Source organism: Pogona vitticeps, chromosome 6 (genome assembly GCF_051106095.1).
Source record: "Pogona vitticeps strain Pit_001003342236 chromosome 6, PviZW2.1, whole genome shotgun sequence".
NCBI classification, from domain to species: Eukaryota; Metazoa; Chordata; class Lepidosauria; order Squamata; family Agamidae; genus Pogona; species Pogona vitticeps.
In genome coordinates this window covers 102,652,837-102,680,091 of record NC_135788.1, presented here as the reverse complement: position 1 = coordinate 102,680,091, position 27,255 = coordinate 102,652,837, and the positions used below count along the sequence as shown (strand labels likewise).

Sequence of the window (27,255 nt, the reverse complement as noted above, 5' to 3'; positions counted from 1 at the left end):
CCCAAGCAATTTAAGAGATGACATTTGAAACAAAGTGAATGGTTACACTGAATTGGGAACAGAAACACCTACCTTTCGTGTATCCTTCTTCCATAAACACGAAACGTTCGTGTTTAAAAGGCTCTCTTTTAATAGCTGAAATTTTGTTGCTTAGCATAGTAAGTTGTACTGGAGTAGGCCCATTGAATCAGTGGGGCTTTGGTGAGTCGACCCCTCAATAATGCCCATTGATTCAAATGGGCCAACAATATTATGATAGTAGTCATATTATATACTAAAATATGTACGTACATGAACGGTTTGAATGTTTGAAAGATGTTTGGAATTTGGAGGGACAACCGGGAAGTCACTGAGATATAAAAAACAAATAATTGTAAGCAAAACATGTAACACGATGTTTGACAAGCGCAAACCAATGTAGATAGATTGAAAAACTAATAAAATGTTGTTGTTGTTGTTTTAAAAAAGGCTCTCTTTTGGCCTTGATGAAAAAAAGGACATACACAAAAGAAGCTCTCCTTCATGATGTGGGTCTTTTGTTTAAACATGAAAACATGATCCCAGCCCATGTTTCACTTTAAGGAAGGACACTTCAGAACAAAACACTTCTACAGTAGAGTTGTAATGGCTACTTTTTATGGCCAGGGCAACACTGAGAGCAATTCCAAGGGTGCTTCACTGTCATGTCTTTCAGTCAATGTAAGTGATGATTTTAAAAATGGTTGACAGCTGGGAAGTGTTATAGAATGATGGGTGGACATAGATGAAAGGCAGGTGGGGTGAATCAATTGAGAAAAATTAGAAGAGGGAGTTGAAGACAGAGGAGGGGGCCCCTGGGAGCCACATAAACTCCTCTACTACTGATTTTTGCACTCTTGTTCATGTAAAATCAACCTTATGCATAAACAACGTGGATATTGCAATAAGCAGGAGGTTAGAAGAAGAGAGGTCTCTTTAATAGGGCCACCAGAGGCCATGAGAAGACAATTAGACATATTTTGAGCAGAGACCTAGCATGTCACAGCTTTTCAAGATGTGGACCAAATTCAGTAGGTTTACCAAGATTTGTTGTTGTTGTTGTGTTTGGAAAGGAGCTCTCTTAAACACAATTGGACACTAGCTAGATTCCCCACCACCATCATATCTCTCTAGTCATAGCACATATTTTTCCTTACCAATGTATCTCTCATTTGCCATACTTTGTTGAAAAATAGACATGAGTTGAATTAGTGAAGCACATATCTGAAGGAATCCCTTTGTGACAGGGAAAACATACTAGTTAGAGGAAATACTCATTACCTCTAATACATATTTAGTTTGACCTGAAGCAGGCCTTCCTTTGAGAAGTGTTAGGTATCTAACACTAGCCACCTAGAGTGGTCCGGTGGGCCAGATAGGCGGGGTATAAATTAAATAAATAAATAAATAAATCTATAAAATGGTGTAAAATGCTATAATCAGATTGTTATCCTACAGCTATTTTAGATGATGCAAGTTGAATGTTGTACAACTTCTATTGTTTTCTGGCCTGTTTCAAAAGTGAGCCAAAGGCTTCATCACAACCTCAGTTCCCTGGGCATTAATCCTTAAGAAGCCAAAAAAAAAGGACTATCCACACAGAAGAAGGTGATCAGGAGAACCCAAAGAATTTTTTTTCCTGCAGATGCTGAGGAAGCAAAATAGCCCAATGAAGACTAATCTTGCTTGGACCATTTGACTGATTATTGGGGTGGATAGAAAACTAGACAATAGCAAGGAATGGAACAGAATTGAATGGAATGTCCTGCCACAGACCATGGCTGGCTGGCTGGTTGGAACCTTGAACTATTCTGCATCTTTTTGTCGAAGGCCTCCTGATAATTTTTAATGGAGCAGCTTGGAAACCTTACTTTTTGGGAATAGGACTCTTCAAATCTCTCAGCCAGCATTGTTGACTAGCCATATTTCCAAGCTCTGGTTTAATCTTCTTAAAGTATTATTTTTTCCTTCTTCAAAGTGTTTTTCTTATTATCAAGCCAAGATTTCAGGGTATTTATACCCATGTACCCTGTCTGTTTTGATATCTGTTCTGTGTTCTTTATACCTTTGTTTCCCCTTCTCACTTCAACAATGCTGGGATTAGGGACACTGGACCTTGTGTTATTCAAAGTCCATTTATAAATCTTCTACCTCCAAAAAATATAACTACAAATCATAAGCACTTGACTCAAACAGACAAAGAAGGAGGGGAAACAGTTCTCTCTATTGGGGTTCTCCACAATAGTGCCACAATATGGCCATGTCAGAGAAACCTAATTGAATTCACCTTCATAACAACACTGCTTGGTTTAATGTGGACCACACACACACACTCATTCTCCTCCATATGAAAAGATTTGTTGAGCTGTGTGCTTTGGTATTTCAGCACAGGGAACAGGCAAAGAGGTGGGTAGATGATTTTGAAAAGCATTTCTTACTAAGATATTTCTGGAGAAATTTCTCCTTACGACCTTATTGATTGCATATCTGTTGTGCCTACTTAGAAATATGAAAGAAATTTGGGAACAGCTGAACCGCCATGAATTACTTATTGTAAATTAAAGTATGTTGTAATAAAATTATTGAGAATGTAAAGTTATGCAAATAAGTAATTTAACAAAACAAGAATGGTGCCAGAAGGGCCATATATTAGTGTTTCCATTTAACCAGTCATCTTTCACATTGTTCTGAAACCTTTATTCTAGTCAATGGATTGAATCTGGGCCTTTTGTTATGAACACTATGGCTCTGTCAAATTACAGATGGACCTGCAACTCTTTGAATATGTAATTTTTAAAAATCAATTTTTTCCTTCAAAGAAAGACATCTGATTTGTATGACTTTGGGACATAGTCCAATGTTCTTTCAACTGTTGGAAGATTAAAAGTACTGTATGGCCTTTGGAGCCTCTTTCAGAAACATTGTACTAATTAAGCAGCCTTCTTGTTGTTATCTATTGAACACAAATTGAGGTCATCATTATCAATATCTCAAAAACACAACAGTTGCCAAGTGATGTTGCCATATATTCCCAGATGTTAGACTTTTTCTGTTTCTCTCCTTCCTTACCATTCCCAGTAGGAAAAAGCTGGGTTTTCTTAGAACGATTCTCAGAATCATTCTGAAGAATTGTTTGCTTCTCCTTTTCAAGTGTTATAAATGATCATCCATAGGAAACAGCAGCCATATGATTATTTGGAATTGGAAGGAAAAGCTATACAAGAGAACTACGTATATTTTGTTACTAGCTGTTAGTGGAAAATTAAGATTCAACAACTCCCAAGCTGCTGAGTCCAGAGAAGATTCAGAAGAAAATCTTGCCTTGTTGAGATAAAGAACAAGTGGAATACAATGAAGATCTCACAAAGCAATATAATTAATCTAGAGGTAAATATTTGTATTTTAAAAATTGTGTCTGAGTCCAGAAACTGTATTTCATTAGAGTTTTGAACAGTTCATAGGTTTATCTGTTTCTTTTTCAGGGGAGCTGTCCAATGATAAATGAAATACAAAACTCTTAGTAAATCTAGCCAATTCAATTTCTCTTCAGGTTGATCAGATGAACGACATTTACCTCACATGTCTTCCTCACTTTTGTGAAAGACAGTAGACTTAAAGGGTTTGTTCAGGTAAGCTGACAAAAATGAAATTTATTTTATTGAACCTATATATGTTAGAACTTTTAATACCATGAACAACTTTCTCTACTGCGTATAATGTTCTTCTGGGTCTAGCTTTTCACAGCAATAATATATTTTCTCAATTGGTGATTTGAGAAGCTTAAGAAATCAGTAAGGTAAAGAACTAACTAGGTTCCTGCCAGTCAGTCCCTTCCCTTTAAAAAAGGCAAAGAAAACCCCTACAGTATGGTACATTATTTAATTTAGGGACCCAAACTCCAGGAAGCAGTGGAAGACAGGAGGGCATGACATGCTGTGGTCCATGGGGTCACGAAGAGTTGGACATGACTTAATGACTAAACAACAACAACTTTATGTGGCTTTCAAAATCAATTGATTGTTAGTCCCTTGCTTAATTTTTGCTATATTTAACTGCTATATACAGGAAGATTCGCTTGTGGGGTTTACTACCCAATGTGCCAGAACAACTTGGCTGCGTATAAGAATGTGCAAGAGGTACTTGCTGGCTGGAGGACTATATGGTGACTTCTGGGTTTTGCCTTCCAAAAAAATAAGATTTTACAGCTCTGAATGGTCTGTTCATTGATGGGAGATGTGGAAACAGCTGCTCAGACTCAAGGAACAACATCCCTAGGATCTACCCAACCCTTTGTCTGCACTTCCATCTGATATGTTTCTGCATATACAGGCTACATATACAAGTTGGGGCTCTCCATAATCACTGAGGCCCACCTACAAGAGGTGGATAGACATTATTGACCTGTGTTTCAACATGCCAGAAATAGGGTCAGGAATGTCAAAGCCTACTGCACTTTTAGTATACCGATGGGAAGGATGAAAGTCACTATAATTCATTTTCCCTGGCTCTTCAGCAGCAAAAAATCTCTTCCTGAAGATCTCATGATGAAACACCCCCCATTTTACACTTCTTACTGTTTATTTGTACAAATTGGTTCATTTTCCATTGAAATGGTAACTTTTAATTGTGGTATCTTTCCACATCAAACCTTCAAGTGTAGCTTATCAAACAACAGAACCAATTAATGTTAGAAAGAAGGAAGTCCCATGAACTTGTTTGGGACTTACTCCTAGGTAGGTGAGTATTAGACTGCAGGATAAACCACTCTTCAGACATTTTAGTCTCCCAGATTGCATACAGAAGTACTGTAATAGAAAGAAAATGGAGGCATTTCACAACACTGCTACCTGAAGTGTTATAAACATACCCGCAAGTTTGTCATTTTCCATTTAAAGGTGGTTGTTTGGTTTTTAACGGAGAAAAATAGGCAGGATAAAATTATCCCATTATCAGGAGGAGAGTAATCATTATTTTAGACCTAATTCATTACATTACCAGGGACCTATATATGTATAGGTCCCTGGTAATGTAATGAATTAGGTCTAAAATAAAGATCACTCTCCTCCTCCTCTCTTTTTTTTTTAACGTAAAGCCGAGAAGTTGTTAAGTATGTATCATTGTTTTGAGTTAGGGAGACATTTTGATTCTTCATCAACCCAGGATAGAAAAAGTAGGCATTGCTTGAGTGGATATTGTAAAACTCTGTTAACCAACACAAAAATAACTCCTTTTATGTTCAGACTCACATATTGTGGGCCCAATGAACTTGATCATTTCTTTTGTGATTTATATTCAGTGGTAAATTTCTCTGGCAGGAGTACAGTCTAGTAAATTGAAACAGGCATGACTGACTACTGGCAAAGTTGAAGGACAACACAGTCTCTCACATTCACAGCAGGGATGTCTGGCAATTTTCCACTGTGTTGACTGTACACCCAGGTATGAAGTACTCTTGAAGTATTAGGATTAAATAAAGTTATATTTGTTAAATATGGGAGAGTGTTTTTTTTCTTAGCAAAGGTTAATATTATGCCCTCAAATGCACTTCCAAGGTGTATCTCATGACCACGGATTATGTCCATGCAGTCTTGAGCTGTAGAGTTCATAGCACATACGCTTCTGTATTGTCATTTTTACAGAAATGCAAGGGATAGAATATTGTACCCAATTTTTGATACTTTCCTGTTTGATCCAAAGTAGATCTTTTGGAAATACGTCTAAATGGGAATAGCCCTTTGGTTATTAATGTTACAAAATTTGTAAATATTATAATTGGTATTAAAACAAAGATCTTCAAAGAAATTCAGTCTATGCCATATTCAGTTGTATAATGCCTGTTCGGGTTTGTTCTCCAAGTGTCTGTGTTCTTTATGATCGATTAATGAACATTTATAGTATTAGGTGGGATTTCTGTTCTATTTATGGCTCATCTATCTCGCAATATAACTTCTGGAGTCTTGTTCCCAGTGTGCTCACATAAATGGCAGGTCAGCCAATGAAATGCCATAGTAAACTGCAACTGCTGCTCCCCATTTTTTTCCACCAATAATGGAAGACCACTCCACAGACTTTTAGTCTAACCACCCACTGACTTCTGTGTGCCTCAACATTAATCAAAAACATTAGAGGTTTGTTCTGTGTAACTGCCTGAACAGGATCTGACCCATTCCATAGCTGAAGAAACAAAACAAAAACAAAAACAAAAAAGAAATGGGTTGCTGTGTGATATCCATTTGGTTTATTTGCAAATACTCTTTGCCACATGACACAGCTACACATCAAGGTGAAATTCTAGATCAATGATTTATGGAAATGCACATATTTCTTCTCAAAGACACACTTAATTAAAGTATTTGTAAAAACCTGGAGACAGTATCATGTAGCTCCCTCATGTTCTTTAAATTATATTTCAGTATAACTACAACAGTGAAGAGTCAGCAGAAATGGAGGGAAATCAATCAAGCACCACATTCCTACTACTGGGATTCGGCAGTAGCCTCAAATTACGAATTTTGCTCTTCCTATTGTTTTTACTCATCTATGTATTGTCAGTTTTCGGAAACCTTCTTGTGGTTTTACTAGTCTTAGTTGAGCGACGTCTGCATACCTCCATGTACTTCTTTCTCTTGAATTTGTCCTTCCTGGAGGCCTGCTATACTTCAGCTATCTTACCCAGAATGCTGTTCAGTTTTCTAACTGGCGACAGAACCATATCCATTAAGGGATGCTTCACACAATACTATTTCTTTGGTTTCTATGCAGCTACTGAATGCTACCTTCTAGCCATGATGTCTTATGACCGGTATTTGGCCATATGTAAACCTCTTCATTACACATTTCTTATGAATGGAAGACTCTGCCTCCAGTTGGTGCTCATCTCTTGGATGTGTGGTCTGTTGACTAACACAATAATAACCTCCTTTATGCTCAAGCTCACATTTTGTGGACCCAATGAAATTGATCACTTCTTCTGTGATGTATATCCAGTGGTAAAACTTTCTTGCAGCAATACTCACCTAGTAAAACGTGCAACTTTTATTCTAGCTCTTATAGGAACATGTCCCCCATTCCTACTAACTTTGTCCTCCTACATCTGTATTCTTCTCACAGTTTTAAACATTCAGTCCAAAATAGCACAACAAAAGGCTTTTTCCACTTGCTCCTCCCACCTCATTGTTGTGACATTTTTCTATGCACCACTTTTCCTTGTCTATGTAATACCTGAAACAGAAGCACTGGAAGAACTACACAAAACCTTCTCCATTTTCTACACTGCCTTGACTCCCATGTTCAACCCTCTCATATACAGTTTGAGAAACCGAGAGGTGAAGGAGGCTTTTTTCAGATTGGCCAGGAAACACAGCAGTAGAATTTCATAGCTTCACAATCTCTTGATGGAACTGGTGAAATAGTAAAAGGATTTGGACCACTAGAAATTGGTGTAGCAATTTTTGGGACAGGAAGCCACAATGTTTGAAATGGAAGTCTTTAAACTCCCAAACTCCATTAACTTTTTCATTTAAACATGAGAGATACTTGAAGTCAAATTCTGAAATCTAGTTTACAAAATAATTTTATGTGAACTCCTTGTATGTCTTTGATTCATTTGATTTCTCTGTGTGTCAATATAGCTGCAACCATATGTATTAAATATGAGATTAAAGGTAAAGGTAAAGGTTCCCCTTGACAATTTTTGTCCAGTCGTGTTCAACTCTAGGGGGCGGTGCTCATCCCTGTTTCCAAGCCGTAGAGCCAGCGTTTTTGTCCGAAGACAATCTTCAGTGGTCACATGGCCAGTGCGACTTAGACACGGAACGCTGTTACCTTCCCAACAAAGTGGTCCCTATTTATCTACTTGCATTTGCATGCTTTCTAACCGCTAGGTTGGCGGGAACTGGGACAAGTGACGGGTGCTCACTCCGTCGTGTGGATTCGATCTTACGATTGCTTGGTCTTCTGACCCTGCAGCACAGGCTTCTGCGGTTTAGCCCACAGCGCCACCACGTCCCTACAGCACCACCACGTCACTTAAGATTAATTCTATTAAATAAAATCTGAGTAAAGATGCCTATGGCGTCATTCTTGAGCATCAAGATAAGAAAAAAGGAGAGAGATGCTTTGTGTTCCTGTTGGTTTGTATCCAGTCTCAGAGCATTATATGGAAGAAATTAAATAGTAAACAATTTTAAAAAGCAAGGGTAAAATGAGAAGCGATAAACAGCAAGTATGTACATGGGAGAAATTACAAACCATTTCCTTCACAGGTGGAGGCTGGCAAGAGTAAGAAAAATCTGTGACTGAGATATAAACTGTGGTGTTTGAATGATGAAATTACTCTTGCCCATGAGATCATTGCTTTCTATGCTTGGCAAGAGGATTCTATCTTCTCAATGATATGTACACATTAGAAGGATTTTATATGCATTACAGAGTTTTATAAAAATCTATAACATTTTATTTCATTTTTTGTACAATGGCTGAAATGTTATTCCTTAATATAGTAGGCTGCACTAGAGCAAACCTATTGAATCCATTGGGATTTTGGTAAGTCAAATCCTCTGAATGTTCCATTGATTCAAATATAGTTGCAGCTTACTGTGCTAAAGTAAGTTGCAACTAAAGTTAGCCCATTTGGATCAATGGGACATTATCGAGGAGTCGAGTCACCAAAGCCCCACTGATTCAATGGGCCTACTCCAGTACAACTTACTATGCTAAGCAACAAAATTTCAGCTATTAAAAGAAAAGAGGAGTGTCCACAAGCAGAATATACATATCTGTACAGTATATGTATGTAAACATGCACAAACATAAGAATAGTTCTGAAAAGTCTTCCATGACAATAACAATTGCAACAACAAAAACATGAGAGCAGAGGGTAAATATGTAAGAAGAGCCAGCTGGATCTTGACTAGTCCAACATACTGTTTATACAGTGGCCAACCAGATGCTTAAGGAAAGCTCACAAACAGCTTATTAGTGTCATACCAGCCTTCTGCTCCTGTTTCCCAGTTATTGGTACATAAGACATGCACAGCCTCTAGTATTAGAGGGGATAAACTGCATATCCATTATGTCTAGTACATAGATATAGATATATAGTACATATCCTCCATGAGTGTGTTTAATGTTGTTTTAAAACTACCAACTAGTGGCAGCTAAACAGTGAATTCCACAATTATTCCTTCTTCTATGTAGAAAAAAGAAGCCCTTCCCCTTATTTGCCCTGAATAATCCACCATTCAGCTTCATTATATGATCATGGGCTTTAGTATAACAACACAAAGAGAAAATAGTACATAAAACTATTATGCACAGGATGAAGGAAATTCTTATTTGCTTTCACCATATTATGCATAATTCAATAAATCTCTAACGTAACTCCCTTTATCCGCCTTTTCGAAACATTTTTCCATCCTGCAGAAAATAGCACTCAACAGCTAAAGATCCATTTTAAAGATGGCTGCAAAAATGAAAACACCGCACGCTTATCTTTAATAGATTATTGTTATGTCATTGCCACTCTTACGCAGTACCACCAAGACTTACTGCTGTTGAATGTCAGTGTCGATGTCTATGAAAGATCTTCTTGGCAGTGTTAGTTTCTGCTATTGCTGCTGTCCAATAGCTGTCCTTCAGTTTCTTCATGATTGGAACTATCAATTGTCTTTTGAGGTGACTGTTAGTTCATGAAGAATTCCTTCCTCTGGTGTCACAGTTTGATCATTCCACCTTGAATGACCTTGCTAGGAGCCCCAACCCATAACAAAATCTTTCCTCCTGGTGGAATTGCTCTCACCTATGCTGCCACATTCAGCCCCTCAAATAAATATTTATTTATTTTATTTATTTAAAATATTTGTAACCTGCATTTCTCCTTAAAAAGGATCCAAGGTGGCTTACAACAATTAAAAGACAGTATAGAAGTTAGTAACAATGAGTAGACAATACTAAAAGGATCAATGAAGACAATCCCCAAATAAGCAATATCAAAACACATTTGATACAGTAAGATACAACAATCCATTTAAAACCTCACTCAGGCAGCCATTCATTCATGGAAACCTTGCCTGAAGAGAAAGGCCTGCTTGCATGAGGACAGCAAAGATGGAGCCAGCCTAGCTTCCCATGGGAAAGAGTTCCAGAGTATGGGAGCAGCAACAGAGAAGGCCCTCTCCTATGTTACCACTAGATGCGCCCGTGAAGATGGTGGGACCAAGAGGAAGATCTCTCCACATGATTAACAGATTAAGGTGTACATCCAAGAGAGAGGGGGGGTTATTATGTTCAGTTTTTGTATACTGTTAGTACTTGGAGTAAGGAGCATAACTTTCTTGAGAGAGTAAGAACAAGGACTTTATCATCCATGGGGAATTACCACTGCCTAGTAAACTGAACATACAACTGAAATAAAACTTAGATCACATGGAGATTCCATTGAGTTTTTTTTTTTAATCATCAAGACTCGCATATCACTATCAAACACAGAAGGAGCCTTCCTAAAGAATTTGAGGACAGTACATACATTAGGGCATTGTCTGGCCAACAACAGCACTTTGACAGCTGATCCTTCCACGTGGGAAGCTCCATTAGATTGCTTCTGGCACAAATAAAGGAGACACACATTGTTGGTGACCACCTCAATAAGACAAGGACGTTGTGTCAACCTTACATATGTTCTCTGCTTTTTTCTTTCTTTTTTTAAAAAAATGTTATTAAAGTCAAAAAATAATCAAACCATTATCTACTTCAATCATATCAATCATATACAGGACTGTACATTAGCTTTGAATACTTTTACCACATACACAATTGTAATTTCAAATATGGTCATAAATTATGTTTTACATATACAGTATTTTTGGTTAAATCCATGCATCACACTATAAATTGTTAGGCCTATCAAAGAGAGAAAAGAATATTTTGTAATCATTAGATGATGACATTAAATTTGCCACCTGGGTCATCCTGTGCCATCAGTTGATCAGTCCAGGCAGGAGCTCAAGGTCCTTGCCCCCACCTCCTCTGGCAGCCAATCACACAGACAAGGAAGCGAGACAGGGATTCTTCCTGCACAGCCAATGAGTGGTCAGCTGCTGGAGGAGGCAGGTCATGGAAGCCCAGGTTCCTGCCTGGACTGGGCAGCCAATGATGGAGGACAACCTGGGGAGCTCCCTGAGGTTTGTGAGTGGGGCAGTTGGCCAGGGCGTATGGAATGTGTGACACCTGTGTTGCTGTGCATATGAATTAGGCCAAAGCACTATGAAGCACCATGCCACTCTCCAGAATAAAGACAAATCAAACAGATTTTTTAAAAAACCATTCCATGTCTGAACTTGTTTTTTCGGTTTTTTTAATTTGGTGAGGTATTTTCTATGCAGATTTTGCAGCTATAAGCATGCTGTTTACCTACTGCCCCAGAGTGCTTACAGCACTTCCTGGGTGGTTTACAATTCAATTGCACAGGCTACACACTGCTGTCCCCCTCCCCCAGGGGGGTACTCAATTTACTGACCATGGAAGGCTAAGTGAACCTTGAGCTGGCCAGCTGGGATTGAACCCAGCTCATGAGCAGAGTTTTGGCTGCAATACAACAGCTTGTCACTGCACCGCAAGGCTCAGTAAGAAGGCTCAGTCTGTAAGAAGATGCAGCATGATCTCCCTCTATTCTTAGACAATTTCCAGTCCTGTTGAAACGCAGACACACCCGCACATGTGCAATCAGCTTCTTCAGTGAGAAATAGATGGTGGTCACAGATTTTTGTATCTACCTCCTTCAGAGAGAGGATTTAAGTCAGAACAAAGGGGAAGAGGAGAGGGGTTGAATTTGAGATACATAAGCAATTGTTTGTTGCCCAGTCAGAATGTGTGTTCATAATTCAGTATATCATTGAAAACAGACAGAAACTGTATACTTGTCAGTTATGTAGGCTAAGAAGGGTGCTCTCTAAAGCAACCATAAAAACTCACATTTCCATTCCTTGATGGAAGTGTACATCTATCTATCTATCTATCTATCTATCTATCTATCTATCTATCTATCTATCTATCTATCTATCTATCTATCTGTCTGTCTGTCTGTCTGTCTGTCTGTCTGTCTGTCTGTCTGTCTGTCTGTCTGTCTGTCTGTCTGTCTGTCTGTCTATCTATCTATCTATCTATCTATCTATCTATCTATCTATCTATCTATCTATCTATCTATCTATCTATCTATTCACGAAGGCTTTCACGGCCGGGATCTAATGGTTGTTGCGGGTTTTTCGTGCCAAAGAGCCCGAAAAACCCACAACAACTATCTAGCTATCTATCTGGCTGCGTTGCTGGCTGGCTGGTTGTTTGGCTATCTATTATATTTATATCTCACCCATCTAATGGTGAGTCACTAATCCAGGCAGCTAAAAGCAAATAAACACACATACCCACTTACCCACAGAAAACACCCATATCATAAAGATGACAACAGAAAAAGGAAAAACACAAAAGGCAACACAAACAGCAAACTAAATTCAAATACAAAAATTGTAACAGCAAGGAAATCATAGCGGGAGAAGGCCTAATTTAAAAGCTCAGGTTTCACACATTTCCTGATGGTCAAGAGGGAGGGAGCCTGGCATATATCCTCAAGAATGCATTCACAATGTCACAGCCACCACCAAAAAAGTCCAGTTGAAAAAAGCTCCAAAGCCTACACGTTTTTTGTTTTGTTTTGTTTTTTGCTCTTATATGACAGCAAAAAGACCAGAGTTTGTTTTTCAACTGTGGTACTGACAAAGAAGAAGAAAAAGTCAGTTTTTTCATACTAAACCACAATATACATACTTCATTGCATGAAATCAAATATTACATGCAAAATACATATATTTATACAGTCCTCACATGTAAGGGGGAAATCCCTTGTGATCTCATCCAATAGGTAGAAAATCTTTGTAATTTTTTTGTTCTTACCTTGACAATGACCTAAGTGAAGGTTTACATACCCTAATAACCAAAGCTATTAATCTTCTTTGACCTTAGGCACTACATAAAGTAAAAGTACAGGTTCCCCTTGACATTAAGTTCAGTCGTGTCCGATTCTAGGGTGCGGTGCTCATCCCCGTTTCCAAGTTGTAGAGCCAGCGTTTGTCCGTAGACAGTTTCCATGGTCACGCGGCCAGCGTGACTAGACACGGAACACTGTTACAGTCCCACCATGGTGGTATCTATTTATCTACTTGTATTTGCATGCTTTCGAACTGCTAGGTTGGCAGGAGCTGGGACAAGTGACGGGAGCTCACTCCGTTGTGTGGATTCGATCTTACGACTGCTGGTCTTCCAACCTTGCAGCACAGAGGTTTCTGCGGTTTAACATGCAGTGCCACCACATCCCTTCTAATGGAGCAGGCAAGCTGTTATCTCTCTCTGGCCACTGAAACAGCAACAGTAACATTTGTTTCCTAGGGAGCGGACATTTTATCTTCTTCTAACACAACCAGATTTTATCACCAGCCACTGTGGAGACCTGCTATTGGGAAGAAAAATGTGATCAAAATATTCCAAGAAAAATGATAGGTGTTTTCAAATTAGCAACCTTGTCTTCTTGATCCCTGTAGGAATTGCTAACTTTCTCACAACTTTTTTCAGTGCCTCCTGAACATCTTTGTTTCTCAGGCTGTATATGAGAGGGTTGAGAAGAGGAGTTAATATGGTATACAGAAGAGAAAAAACTTTGTTTAGATCTTTGAGGGTAGTTATCTTTGGCAAGGCATAGACAATAATCAGAGTTCCATAAAAAGTTGTAACTACCACCAAATGGGAGGAGCACGTAGAGAAAAACTTTTGCCTTCCAGAGGTGGTTGGGACTCTCAAGATGGACATAATGATGCAAACATAGGACACCAAGGTCAACAGGAAAGATGGAAAGACACACACTGATGACAGTATGAAAACAAAAGTAACTATTATTTCATTGTTGCCACAAGACAAATTGACTACTGGCCCAAAATCACAAAAGAAGTGGTCAATCTCATTTGTACCACAAAAGACTAACTGTGACATTAAAGATGTTGTCATGGTGATTGCCAACCCCCCACCCACCCATGAGCCAGCAGCCAACTGGACGCTCAGCTTGTCATTCATGTAGGCGCTGTAATGCAACGGCTTGCATACGGCCACATAGCGATCAAAGGACATTGCCGCTAAGAGAAAACATTCTGTGGTAACAAGAATGCCAAAAATGTAAAACTGTATGAAGCAACCTATGAATGAGATAGACTTGTCTCCTGTGGTGAGGCTGTATAACATCCTGGGCAGGATCGTTGAGCTGTAGAAGGTCTCTAAGCAAGACAGGTTGCCCAGAAAGTAATACATAGGTGTATGAAGATTATGGTCTAATACAACAAGAAGAACAATGAGGAGGTTCCCAACGATAGTCACAAGGTAGAGCATGAGAAATAGCAACAGAAGAGCAATCTGCACATCCTGACCATCCCCAAATCCCAGAAGAATGAATTCTGTGATCATGGTTTGATTTGATCCAATGTGTTTTTGTCGAGGAAACATGTAGATAAGTTCTGGTACACTGGGGAAAGAAAACAGAGAAAAGGAAGGAGTGGATCTAAAGCAGAGTTGCAACAAATGGAGAAACTGAGAAGCTTGGATCTTAGATCTCAGAATACATTTTGGTATTTTGAATATTTCTAGCAATTTTCACATTATACTCAGAAAAAAATTGGACTTTTTCACTTGCAAACTGAAATCATATTCAGATTTTCATAATGGCCTTTGTTAAGGAAACTGAGAATACCAAAGTGTGAAATTCCAGGTTTATTCAGGTTTTGAAAATATAAAATTATATAAAATTATAAAATATAAAATTATTAAAATCCTTGAATTTCAAAAGCAGTGTGTGAGTTCTTTTAACAGGAAATGCAGTGGCTAATTGTTGAAATGAGGATGGAAGATGGTGACTTACCTTTCAGTGTATCTAAGGTATAAGGGATGGTGTTGTAACTTCTGTCACTGACAAAGTCCGAGCCTAGATGGATTCAAAAGTCATTTCATCTTATTCTAGAACTAAGCTTGAAGAGGGTAATGACATCTGAAGCTCTTCACCCTCAGTCATTGTGTAACATATCTACCAAAGCACATTACCCCAAGTTAATAATATTAGCTTATTAGAAGGCGTACTAGGCTTCCTTTAATCCTTACCACTTTTCATCCTAGAGGAAAACACAATCTCCTTTGATATTCAGACACCAGGGAGCTACAGGCTGTTCTGAACCACTTAAGAACCATTCAGGGCCAAATTCTATGTGACACAGGAGAGTTGTGTTCCTGAGTTTACCTGACATTTTCTCACCTCAGGTTAATATTAGCACTGGGATAGCTTAAATCAGAAAAGCAAGATCTGGGAATACTACAGTTCAGTTGTTCACTTGGGAATGCCAGCTGTGATAATGTAAGCTACAATTAGGTTTGTCCATTTCTTCGTGCGAGATGGTGAAAAGAGTACTAAATGTGAACTGAGGGACAAGTCTTTCCAGATTGTCATTTGCTTGTGCACAGTCTCTCCTCATGGAAACCGAATACACAAATGGTGGGAGAGCATTGCTACCAGGCAGATTGGCCATAGGGTCAAAGTTAGGCAATGCATCATAATCCTTTCACATGTTCTTTGCATATTTGAGAGGAGAGTTCTGAAATCCACTTGTCAATGTAGCACAGAATATGTTATGAGGGGGTTGTGTCCAAGATATAGGATCAAACCAGTTGTCATGGGGAAGCCATCTAGATGTATTTACGTGACACCCAAATATGAACAAGTGGTGAGAAGCTACCTTTTTGTGGCAGTCATAAACTTAATAGAATGGTAGGATTGTTGAGTTAAAATGGACCGTAAGAATCATATCGTCCAGTTCAATGGCAGTGCAGGAAATCCACAGCTAAACATCTCTGACAGATTGGCCATCCGACTTTGATTTAAAAATCTCTAATGAAGAGGGGTCTCCAATTTCCTGTCAGAATCTTATTGGTCTCCACATAAGATTTGTGTAATTCACTGTGGCTAATTGAATGAAGAAGCTGTACTTGGCCAAGACAAGTTACACAAATCTTATTTGAACACCAATAAAATTCTCGTCATCAAGGTGGTACATTCTCTGCCAATCAACATTTACTGTCAATAACTTCTTGCATATACTTGGATTCTCTTTTCTTATAATTTGAACCCATAGATCTTGGTTCTATCCTGTGGGAACATGATAAAGAAACTTCCTCCATCTTTTATGTGAAATCTTTAAAATATTTGAAGAGAGTTATGGTATCTCATCTCAGTCCTTCAACTATTCCTCATAAACCACAGTTTCTTAGTCCTTTACCATGTGAGTTAACCTCCTTTGGACACGTCCTTGCTTGTCCATATCTTTCTTAGATTGGGGTGCACAAAACTGGGCACAGTACTCTTAGTGATGCCTGATTAATGCAGAAGAGAAAGGTACTATTTGTTTCTTTGATCTAGACAGTATACATCTTTTCATGCAATCTAGAATTGTATTAGCTTTTTTTGCCACCACATCACTGTTGAGCCATGTTTACCTCAACATTTACTAAGGCATCTTTATTCCTTTTACATGTCTTATTGCTATTAACAAATGTTGCCCATCCTTAACTTTGTGCATATACTGCATTTTTATTTTTGAAAATCATTTCACCTCAAACCTGTCAAGGTCATTTTAAATTCTGATTGTCTTCTGGAGTATTAGCTATCCCTTCCAGCTTGGCATCATCTCCAAATGTGATGATGCCAAGCTATTTCTTCATCCAAATTTCTATTTCTTCATCCAAATTATTGATAAAATATTGAACTACACTGGGCCAAGGATGATGACTGACCAATATTAGGCCTATAAGCAGCTAGAAATAAACCTAACACCATTGTTTAGGTGAGCAGTAAGAATTTTACGGGATACTCATACCCTTCTGTGGAAAGTGGAGGTCTATGCCCACTGCCATGATCCCATCTCCTAAATTTCTCAATGAAAGAGAGAACTGTATTGCCCCCTCTAGTGGCCAATTTAAAAACAATAAATAAAACCAGAATCCTGAAACTACAGTATAGGCATGCTAGGGTCCTCAGAACATGCTAGAACTGTCTCTCCTGGCTCTAGATGGCAGATGGGGACTTTAAAAAAAGTTTAATATTTTTGGATGCTGGAAGCTGAAGGCCTGAATGGTGCCTTTGGAGGCTACATGAAAACCACAGATCCATGTTGTCTGTCTCCAGTTTAGGCTATATTTTATCAACTTGTCCAGTACTTCTAAAACATTCTCGTGATCTACCAAGCACCTGCCTCTGTCAAAAACAATAGATAAGATTAATGTGATGTAACTTGTGAAAGGGTTAATTCTGGCACTCCTGGCAGGTTGTCTGCCTATGTATGCCCCATACCTCTTGGAGGACCCATCAGAATTAGGAACCACTGAGGGAACAGAACAAGGCCAGTCAGTCCACATCAGAGAAGAGATGGCTATAGATGGGAGTCATCTGTGCGAGGAGTTGGGGGGGCAGGCCCATGCTTCCATCTGGGAGCAATAAAAGAGGAATAGAGAAAGGTAGGAAGGGGAACCACCAAGGAGAGGAAGCAATCTCCATAACGATTGGGAGAATGTAGGTCAATGAACCAGAAACCACTGATGCTGAGGAGGAACAGCCTGCAGAGATATGCTGGATGAACTGCTGAGCATCAAGGAGGTGGTGAACTACAAGGACCCCTGGAGGGGCATTTTTGTGCAGATTCAGCTTCCACGTGAGAGATGCTGAGGTGGAGGAGGTTTGAGCTAGTTCCCTGCCAGCCATGCCCATATCCCACAGGATACAACCAGAGGGGAGGCCACACCCCACATCTACCCAAAGGCAGCATTGGAGGTGCAAGAGGCAGAAGGAGCAGCAATGGTGCCTCCAGCAGCAGCAGATGGGCAATTCTGGGCATAGCTAGGTCTCAGTCCTTCCATTCACGTGGTTGGTTGTGTGGGACAGCATTCTATGCAATGTCAGAAACAGACTTTGGACTCACCAGCTCTAATGAAGTCAATTTGGGAATCCGAGTGGGCTGAACACCTAAGACAGCTCATATCAGAAACTCAGCCCACAATGGGTGGGCAAGTGGGGTGGAGATTCCTTTTCCTTCCTTTGTTGTACACCCTTTCCTTAGCTCAATAAATTCCAGTTTGGACAGTTCTAATGGCTGGGAGCTTACGGAGGCAGGACAGAGGAAATGTTGCCCACCACCTCCAACCTATGTAGGGTGATGGTGCTCACACTTGTATTTCAGAAATCTATGCTGGCTCTTAGTACAGTATTTACCACTTCCTTTACTGAAGGCTCACAAGCTGATCATTTACTGATACATTTCATTGTATCAGCATGAAGTAAACCAGTCACTATTTCCTGGCATGTCTTTTTCTTACATTTCTAAATATGAAGCCAATTTGGGCCCTAGAGACCTAAATTCATTTAACATAGCTACGTGTGCATATACTAATTCTTTGGCTACTTTGGCCAGCAGTTTGTCACTGCCTGCTTAATCCTTTTATTTTATTTTATTTGTTTGTTTGTTTTGCTAGGTTCATCACTGGTTTCCAGACAGAAACAAGGCATTGAACAGGTCTGTTTCTTGCTCATTAGCATCTCCCCATCCTTTCCCTACAGAAGACTGGCTCATCCAGTAGCCATCTACTTTTTGAAGCACTTTAATCTTACCTTGACTATAATAACAAAATCAATAGAGTACTGCGGCATCTTAATGGCAAGTTCAAATTGACCATACATATCTGCAACCCATTTTTCCAGATGCATGAGGGCATGGCGGAATGGAGCACAATAGCAATGATGTAAACTCTGGAACACAGGCATTCATCATTGCCGTTTTCATTTCATGTTATGAAGAAAACTCTAAAAATTCCAAGAATTGTGTATCTGTAGGAACCAATACTCAGAGCAGTTATCATCTCCATTAGGAGCATGATTTTTGGAAAGGCAGTGGAACCAGTCAGTATCAAACTACCATCACTATAAATCTGGGAAAGCTGATAGAAATATATTATTGCTTGGAAAATTCCCATCCCTGAACTAATATAGATGCTGCAGCAAATCTCAGAGGGAAGTGGTGTCATGGCCCTGATGGATGAGACTTCCATGGAAGGCAAACCAGACCCCCTAAAATGCAATATGCCAAATCCCATAAACTCTGAACCTGCAGAGATCAAGGAGACCACCCCCTGATGACACTTTCTCTGTGCACAATTCTGGACCTTTGGGGGGGGCAAGAGCTTAAACCATCAAACAAAGGTGGCTCTGGGGCTGAGTCAGAGACAGATACACCCCCTCCCTCCAATACAAATACCACACATTAAAGGCCCAAGCCTGGATGGAAGTACTCTGATGAAGTGTTCAGCTGCAGAGAAACATTCCATAAGGAGTGGAGGGCTCCTTGAGATAAAGCTCTTTCCTTTAAATTTCTAGCTTCTAGAAAGCTTGCACACCATTTTTAAAAGCATATCTTTACTCAAAAGATACTGTAAATAGAAACATTCAAATGGTTTTAGTTTATTCAAGGTACTGTATTTATAAGCAGACCATATTCTCTACATGAAAAATACACTAAATTAAAACGTAAAAACTAATGGAAAAAGAGATTGACTATTCACACACACATGAAAAAGGAAAATCAAAATCCCATTTTGTTACTCCCAATTGTATAAAGAAGAAAATATATTTTAAAATGATATGGGCAATAGAATAAAGAAACACCAGCATTTAAATAAGAGAATGCATAAAATTAGGCTCTATTGTTCTCTGAAACACACACAATCTAGCAATAACTTTTCTGAAAGCTTCCTCTACCTCCTTGTTTCTCAGGGAATATATCAAGGGGTTCAAGAAAGGTGTCAGAACTGTATAGAAGAGAGAGAAGACTTTGTTTAGATCTCGAAGTGCCTCCGTCTTGGGCAACATGTAGACAATTATTATTGTGCTATAGAAGAGAGACACCACAATGAGGTGAGCAGAGCAAGTGGAGAAGGCTTTTTGCCTTCCCGTAGTGGATGGGATTCTCACAATGACTGATATGATGGAAACGTAAGAGGCTAAAGTCAACAAGAAGGGAGGCAAGGAGCACAGGGCAGCAAGGAAGATTGTTAACAGTGTAATCATGTGTGTATCATCACATGAAAGCTTTAATATTGGATTGAAATCACAGAAGAAATGATTGATTTCACCAGAGCCACAGAACTGTAACTGGTGCATTAAAAAGATGGTTATGTTAATAGCCAAAGAACCACTTATCCAAGATCCAGCTATTAGTTGGAGGCAAACATGGCCATTCATAAGTGTTGCATAGAGCAGTGGATTGCAAATTGCCACGTACCTGTCATACGACATTGCAGCAAGCAGGTAGCACTCAGAAACTGCTAAGAAACCAAAAAAGTAATACTGTACCATGCAGCCAGTTACAGAAATGGTTCCTTGACCCCCTTTAGAAAGGTTAGCCAGCATTAAGGGAAGAATATTGGAGCTGTAACAGGACTCTAAGCATGACAAGTTAGCCAAGAAGAAGTACATAGGAGTATGGAGGTGGTGGTCAATTATGACCAGCATGATGAGGAGGATGTTCCCAGCCATGGTAGCAATGTAGATGCCCAAGAAGAGCAGGAAAGGAAGAAACCACTGCTCCTCCAGATCTCCAAATCCCAGAAGAAGGAATGTAGTGATCAGTGTTCGATTTTCCTGTCCTGTTTTTTCCATCTTGGTAATTCGACCTGTAAAGATCAAATCAATTCAATTGTAAATATATGGAAATGAGTGGATCAAGTCCCTTTTCTAGGAACATGTTCTAAGTCAAACAAGGCTAAAACAGATAGTAAGCAAGAGAAAAGGAAAAAGCTGAAGGTGGAAGTCTGTTTCCATTGCTTAATGTGAAGAATATTTCAAATATTTATTTCAAAGTAGACTAAAATTATGCTTTCATGATTATCATACATTTCAAAGTACTCTCTTTCATGTGTATCAGGCATCTCGAAGTGAGTTCTGTTCCTTGATTAAGAATATAAACATTTGTGCTGTGGGAAGAAGAAAAATTGAGGTAGCTATCCATTGTCCTGGCAACTAGAAGGGGAAGATATGGAGGCAGTGACAGATTTTACCTTCTTGGGCTCCATAATCACTGCAGATGGAGACAGCAGCCACAAAATTAAAAGACGCCTGCTTCTTGGAAGGAAAGCGATGACAAACCTTGACAGCATCTTAAAAAGCAGAGATATCACCTTGCCAACAAAAGTCTGAATAGTCAAAGCTATGGTTTTTCCTGTAGTGATGTATGGAAGTGAGAGCTGGACCATAAAGAAAGCTGACCACTGAAGAATTGATGCCTTTGAATTGTGGTGCTGGAGGAGGCTCTTGAGAGTCCCCTGGACTGCAAGGAGAACAAACCTATCAATTCTAAAGGAAATCAACCCTGAGTGCTCATTGGAAGGACAGATCCTGAAGCTGAGGCTCCAATACTTTGGCCATCTCATGAGAAGAGAGGACTCCCTGGAAAAGACCTTAATGTTGGGAAAGTGTGAAGGCAAGAGGAGAAGGGGACGACAAAGGATTAGATGGTTGGACAGTGTCACTGAAATAACCAACATGAATCTGACCCAACTCCGGGAGGCAGTGGAAGATAGGAGGGCCTGGCATGCTCTGGTCCATGGGGTCACGAAGAGTCGGACACGACTAAACGACTAAACGAACGATCCACTGTCCTGATAAGAGATGAAAGGGGTTACAGTGGATTAAAGGTAATTAAGTGTTAATGGCCCCCAGAAACCCCAATGACACATTAACCTGTAAAAGGAGGATCAATCAGAACTAGTCCTTTGAGTCTCAACATCCTCTCAAGAGGAGGAACATTGCATGCCGGTGGCTTGATCTTACTCCCAAGAAGACCATGTTTATGGCAGCCCACTCTGCTTCAGCACAAGTATGGGATAGTATAGATTAAAACTTGTTATTCTCTCACATGTTCCTTCATTTGAATTGTCCTCAGTCTGTTTTGTGCTTTCACTGCATTATATCAAGAAATCAATTTTGAGTAACTGTGTGGAACTTTCACCTTTTTACTTATTGTAATTACTTTCTCTTTTTTTTCTAATAAAATACATAAAATCATTTCTACTTCTTGGTTGGATTTTGGAGCACAGAGGATTTTGTGATGCAGAATACAGTGCAGTCCCTTGCCAAGCTGAGTTTTGGTCGATGTTTAATAATGGGGAGAGTGAAAGCATGCCTTTGAGTCAAACTTTCTGGAAGCACCGCCAGAATAGGATGAAGGAATGTTTGGAAGCAGAAAATGTTCCCTATTATAGACTCTCTCTCCTTTACCACTTCCTTGAGTGTTCCATCTGAAGACAAAGAAGAAGAAAGCAGAATGGCTATCCTCTGTCCAGAACTTTTTTTCCAAATGTGGATGGACAAAAGTGTGTATATAGGTTCTATTTGATTCACCATTCTTTCCAACATAAAGGTCAGTCTGTCCATTTTTTAAAAAAAATCTGCAAGTTTGAATCTGTGCATATTTTTCTTCTCATTTCTCTAAATCTACAATTCACATACATTTTTGCTTAAATTGTTTAAATGACTCCAGTTTTTGCAAGTCTTTCTTCAAAAAGGCATTGTTAAAAAACTTGTATAAAATACTTGAATGTGTTTGTGTGTGCTTTCCTGTACCACACACGTTTTTCATGCATTTTTAGGTCCAAACTTTGTCCACAAACTACAGTATAATGCAGGTTTCAATACTGGACTATATTGCTCTTTTACGTATGGGTTCAAATAGCACAAATCTGGTAAATTCCTTTAAACATAAAAACTAAATGAAATACACCCCTCACTAGATCCTTATTTAGTTAGAAATCTCAGCTGAACAATCCTCAAAGTCTTCAATAAAATGGATCCATTTAGGTAAGGAGACATGGTTCACAGAATCGAGCAGATTTTAGCAAGGAGTTTCCAGAAATCTCTCTGTTTTGAAAAAAATCACTAACCATGTTCATCATTTACTGATTTATATAATTCTCAAAATATAGTCTTTAGAATTTATGCGTTCCAGTGCTACCCTCAATTCACATCTCTAAATATTATAAAGAGACCAAAGCACTAGAATTACCTCGTCTCTCTTCTGGGTACTGTGTCTCTCCTTTTGTTTTCTTCTTTATGAATATAGTTCTTGTTATAAATATTTTAAAGCATGTTTGTTCCTACCTTCATTTCTTTTTAACTTCAGTAGTTTTGTCAGAATAATCAATCCCTTTGAGTCATTGTTTCTCTTTCTTCCCACAGGGAAGCCAACGTCTCCTCAGAATTATTATTTTTAATAATACGTATGTTAAGATTGCCATTAAGTTCCATGTTTAGAACTTAAGCAAAGCATTTAAACCTTTGACTGGGAGGAGGTGGGACATAGAGTCTTCCATCTGCTAAAGCTAGATGATGCAAAACTAAATTCAGCAAGATGGAGACTTTCATTCTGGTTTAGTGATTAATACTATGGTGCCCTGGGCCCCACTAAAGGGCACCTAGCACTTAGTCAGAGAGTTTGACAGGCTGCCTACCTACCACATTTATGCTGGGGAAAATCCCAAGACCTTAGCAGTCTGTAGCGTAAGCCTTTTGAACAAGTCTGACCTTAAAAGAACACTTTACCCAGTACTTTGCAAGTACAGACACATGGGCTTTGTGATTCCTTAGAACTCACAACAGCGCAGTTAGGTAGGACTCTTAAAGATAGCTAGTTTGTGGCCCTCTCCACTTCCTGGATTTAACCAGACCCTGCTGTTCGAGAGACCAGTCCTTTTGCAGAATTTTTTATAATTAATTTTTTATTAGAAAAATACAGTTTTATAGAATCAGTTTATATTGCTCAAACTTTAGCATAAAGAACATATTCAAAGATCATTACAGTTAAATAAAATAACTATTTCCCATTCAGATACTGAACACTACTAAACTAGTTTAAGGTGAACTACAGTGGGCTAGCCCCACCTCTTTCTTTCTTTGTACTTACATCCTCTCTCAATCAAGTCACATACTCAAACCATCATCATGGAATCGTATCCCAGAACAGAGCTCATATAACCCATCTCATATAACCCATCATCCATTTTCTACACTCTCTAACTCCTCCCTTCTTCTTGACAATTCTGGCTGTTAACCAATTAGCCTCAAGGGGCTGTAACACCTTCGTCAGCCCTTGATTCCCATGGAACTCCAGGTGTTTTATCTCTTCTCCAATTAGTTCAGAATGTTGAGTCTTCCATGGGGCGCTTGATTCGACCTTCGGCTTTATCTCAAATTAGGCTATAAAACATTCTCAAAGCACTTAGAAAAACTCATTCCAATGTCTCTCAAATCATCTTCACATAGAACCTGTCTGACTCCATTTTACATTTCTCTGACTACATATCCTATCATCATGACAAATACATTGATACAGAAAAGAAGCAAATCAATGCATCATGTGTGAGGATTAAGAACATGATAATGTTTCTCAAATTACATTTTTTTTTCAGGCCAACATTGTGAATATAACTAAACTTACTTCTTTTAATTGAAACATATTTCTTTACATACGCCCTTGCTACACATGTTTGCCTGTGGTCTTATTGCAAGATTTCCCCCCTAAGAAAAGATAGTCCTTCTATACTAATTTTGCATGCACTTTTCCATTGTATATGCATTATTGTGTGCATTTTTGAGTGGCAAGTTGAATTCTGAACATCTGGAAAGGATGGATTATATTCTGTCTTATTCTTTATGCTGGCAGTTCAAAATTTGGTACTTTTTGGAAAAGGTATATTTTAAGACTACAGTCATCAGGAAACTCCCAGCCGGCTTGACCAAATTTAATTTCCTAGTGCTCTTTATTAGACTCCTTCCCTGACTGGCGAAAGAACTTAAATTGATATTTTTATCTTGTACAATTGTCCTGAATTTATTCGAAGCAGAATGAAAATTTCAAAATTCAAGAATATATAACCTTTACATACATTTGTAGTGTGAATTAAATTCTTCCCAGGATAACTTAACTACTAGTGATTAAGAATAATTTCTGCAATATTTATATGCCACCTTTCTCCCAAAGGATCCATGGCAGTTTACAGTATTAAAAGAAATGAAGTTAAAAGCTTATGGAAGGACAGCAAACATGGGGCCAGCCTGGCCTCCTGTGGGAGGGAGTTCCAGAGTGTGTGAGTCGCAACAGAGAAGGCCTTTCCCATATCCCTACCAAAAACATCTGTGAAGGTGGTGGAACCAAGAGAAAGGCCTATCTTGATGATCCTAATACATGGTAGGCTCATAAAGGGAGATAGAATCTATTAAATAGATTGGACCCACGCTGTTTAGGCTTTATAGGTTAAAACCATCACATCGTGGCCTTTTTTCTAAGCTCAAGTGTAGGTTAAATCCAGCACTTTGAATTATGTCCAGAAATGGATTGGCAGCCAGTGGAGGTGCTGTAACAGAGAAATTATATGTTCATTGTAAGCAGCCTCAGTAAAGACTCCTAATATGCTTCCTTTGTGTGTTTCACCTAGCAGAACTCACACACCAATCCTATGCATGTTTACACAGAAAGAAGGCCAACTGCACACTTAATAAGTGTGCATTAAAGGTTAGATTCTTAACACTGTGATGGTAACATTGACTTGATCTTTGTTGCTGTCTCATTTTTGAGTTTGAGATGCTGTCAATGTTCAAATGGTAGTGTGATGATTAAAGAAGAGATGAAGAGAGTAGTTTACATTATTTGCTCCACCATTCATCTTTGTGTGGCGCAGCAAACACAGGGCTGAGTTGCCTTTCCAGCTGACTAAATACCATTGTCTCATCTCAGGGTGTGATTTCAGCAGTCGGGCATATAGACATGTGTTGAAAGGAAAAACTGCTGTGTGAAACAGGAGTATACACTATTTGGAAAACGTGTCACCAGCTGAGTGGGAGCCACAAGCATGGAAAGACACTACATGTTGCATCTTGTACTTAACAATCTTTTGACTGAAATCCCGGTGTGCTTTTAGGGAGAAGACGTAACCTCTGGAGACAATTGGCCCAAAGGAGGCATTATCTCTTGTATGTTGAGCCATGCGTTCAAAACACAGAAGATCATGCCTATGGAGATTTCTTAATGTACAACCATTTGCTTCCAAACGTTATGCCTTTTCCAATAACAGCACAAGTTTCAGTCATTCTTTTAAGAACAACTCCTTTTATCAAGTTGATAACACCCTGATTTGGTTGGAAAAGGTGTTTGTACCACTCAGATTGAAGGACAGTCTGTCATTCCTCCCAATTAGTTTCAGCCAAGAGAGGCCAATCTACAAAGACCTTTTGGCTGTCGACGTCACATAGTTGCCCCTCTGTTGTAAGGGTGAGAGGAATGCTGTCAGTGTCTCATCTGGCCTAATGGATGAATCAGGTCCCAGGAAGGCTCCTCAGTGTGTGGATGCATCCTTTCGTTATCTGGGTACTTCCAATTTGTTATGTCACATCGCTCTGCAGCCCTGAAAAGCTATCAAGACAATAAGTGCTGCCTTGTATCAGTGCCTGTCTGTATTCACCAGGATGCAAAGAACATAAGCTTATGATGTCCTAGCTAGCCCAAAGCTACAAGTAGGAAAAAACCTCACCTTGAGCTACTGGGTTTGCTGTCTATCCTAGCCCTTAGAGATGAATCCCTGGCTACTTATGACCGTTTGGCTAGACGTCTTGGATTCTTGTTATTCATTTGTGGTGATTACTGGCATCGGTTTATAGACTGATCTTGGACTTAGACTTCAGATCTCCCACATTGCACATCCCTGACTACTGTAGGACTCCGCAGGTGAAATCCTTTGGTGTAGCGTACAGTCACAGTGATTTCCCAAAAATAAAACATATCTGAACTGTCCCCCAAAACTGCCGGTGATTCCATGGAATCCCCTTCAGCGTTGAGAAGCTATTGAGGTTATCGACATGTGAGAGGGGAATCTTTAATTACAAAAATAAATGGCCACTACTGATAAATTCATTCCATAACTCATACTCATTACGTTTGGGATAATGTATCCCTGGTTATACGTTTTTTCTGGTCAACACTGTGAAGATAACAAAACTTCATTCTTTTCATTAAAAGGGCAAAAATATTTCCTCACATACATGCGTAGCACCACATTCATATTTCACAT

General features: G+C 39.1%; 3 protein-coding genes across 3 annotated transcripts; 1 reads left to right on the top strand and 2 right to left on the bottom strand.

Moving 5' to 3' along the window:
* The first annotated feature begins 5,526 nt into the window (after positions 1-5,526).
* Positions 5,527-9,592, top strand: LOC110089945 (olfactory receptor 11L1-like). Its single transcript, XM_078378038.1, has one exon. The coding sequence runs from the start codon at positions 6,462-6,464 to the stop codon at positions 7,395-7,397; it is 936 nt and encodes a 311-aa protein (XP_078234164.1). The 5' UTR covers positions 5,527-6,461; the 3' UTR covers positions 7,398-9,592.
* A 3,031-nt stretch (positions 9,593-12,623) lies between these two features.
* LOC110089924 (olfactory receptor 2AP1-like) lies at positions 12,624-15,275 on the bottom strand. The gene has a single exon (XM_020813322.3). The coding sequence runs from the start codon at positions 14,554-14,556 to the stop codon at positions 13,573-13,575; it is 984 nt and encodes a 327-aa protein (XP_020668981.3). The 5' UTR covers positions 14,557-15,275; the 3' UTR covers positions 12,624-13,572.
* Positions 15,276-17,260: 1,985 nt separating this feature from the next.
* On the bottom strand, positions 17,261-26,524 carry LOC110089925 (olfactory receptor 11L1-like). The gene has a single exon (XM_078378035.1). The coding sequence runs from the start codon at positions 20,795-20,797 to the stop codon at positions 19,811-19,813; it is 987 nt and encodes a 328-aa protein (XP_078234161.1). The 5' UTR covers positions 20,798-26,524; the 3' UTR covers positions 17,261-19,810.
* Between the last annotated feature and the right edge of the window lie 731 nt (positions 26,525-27,255).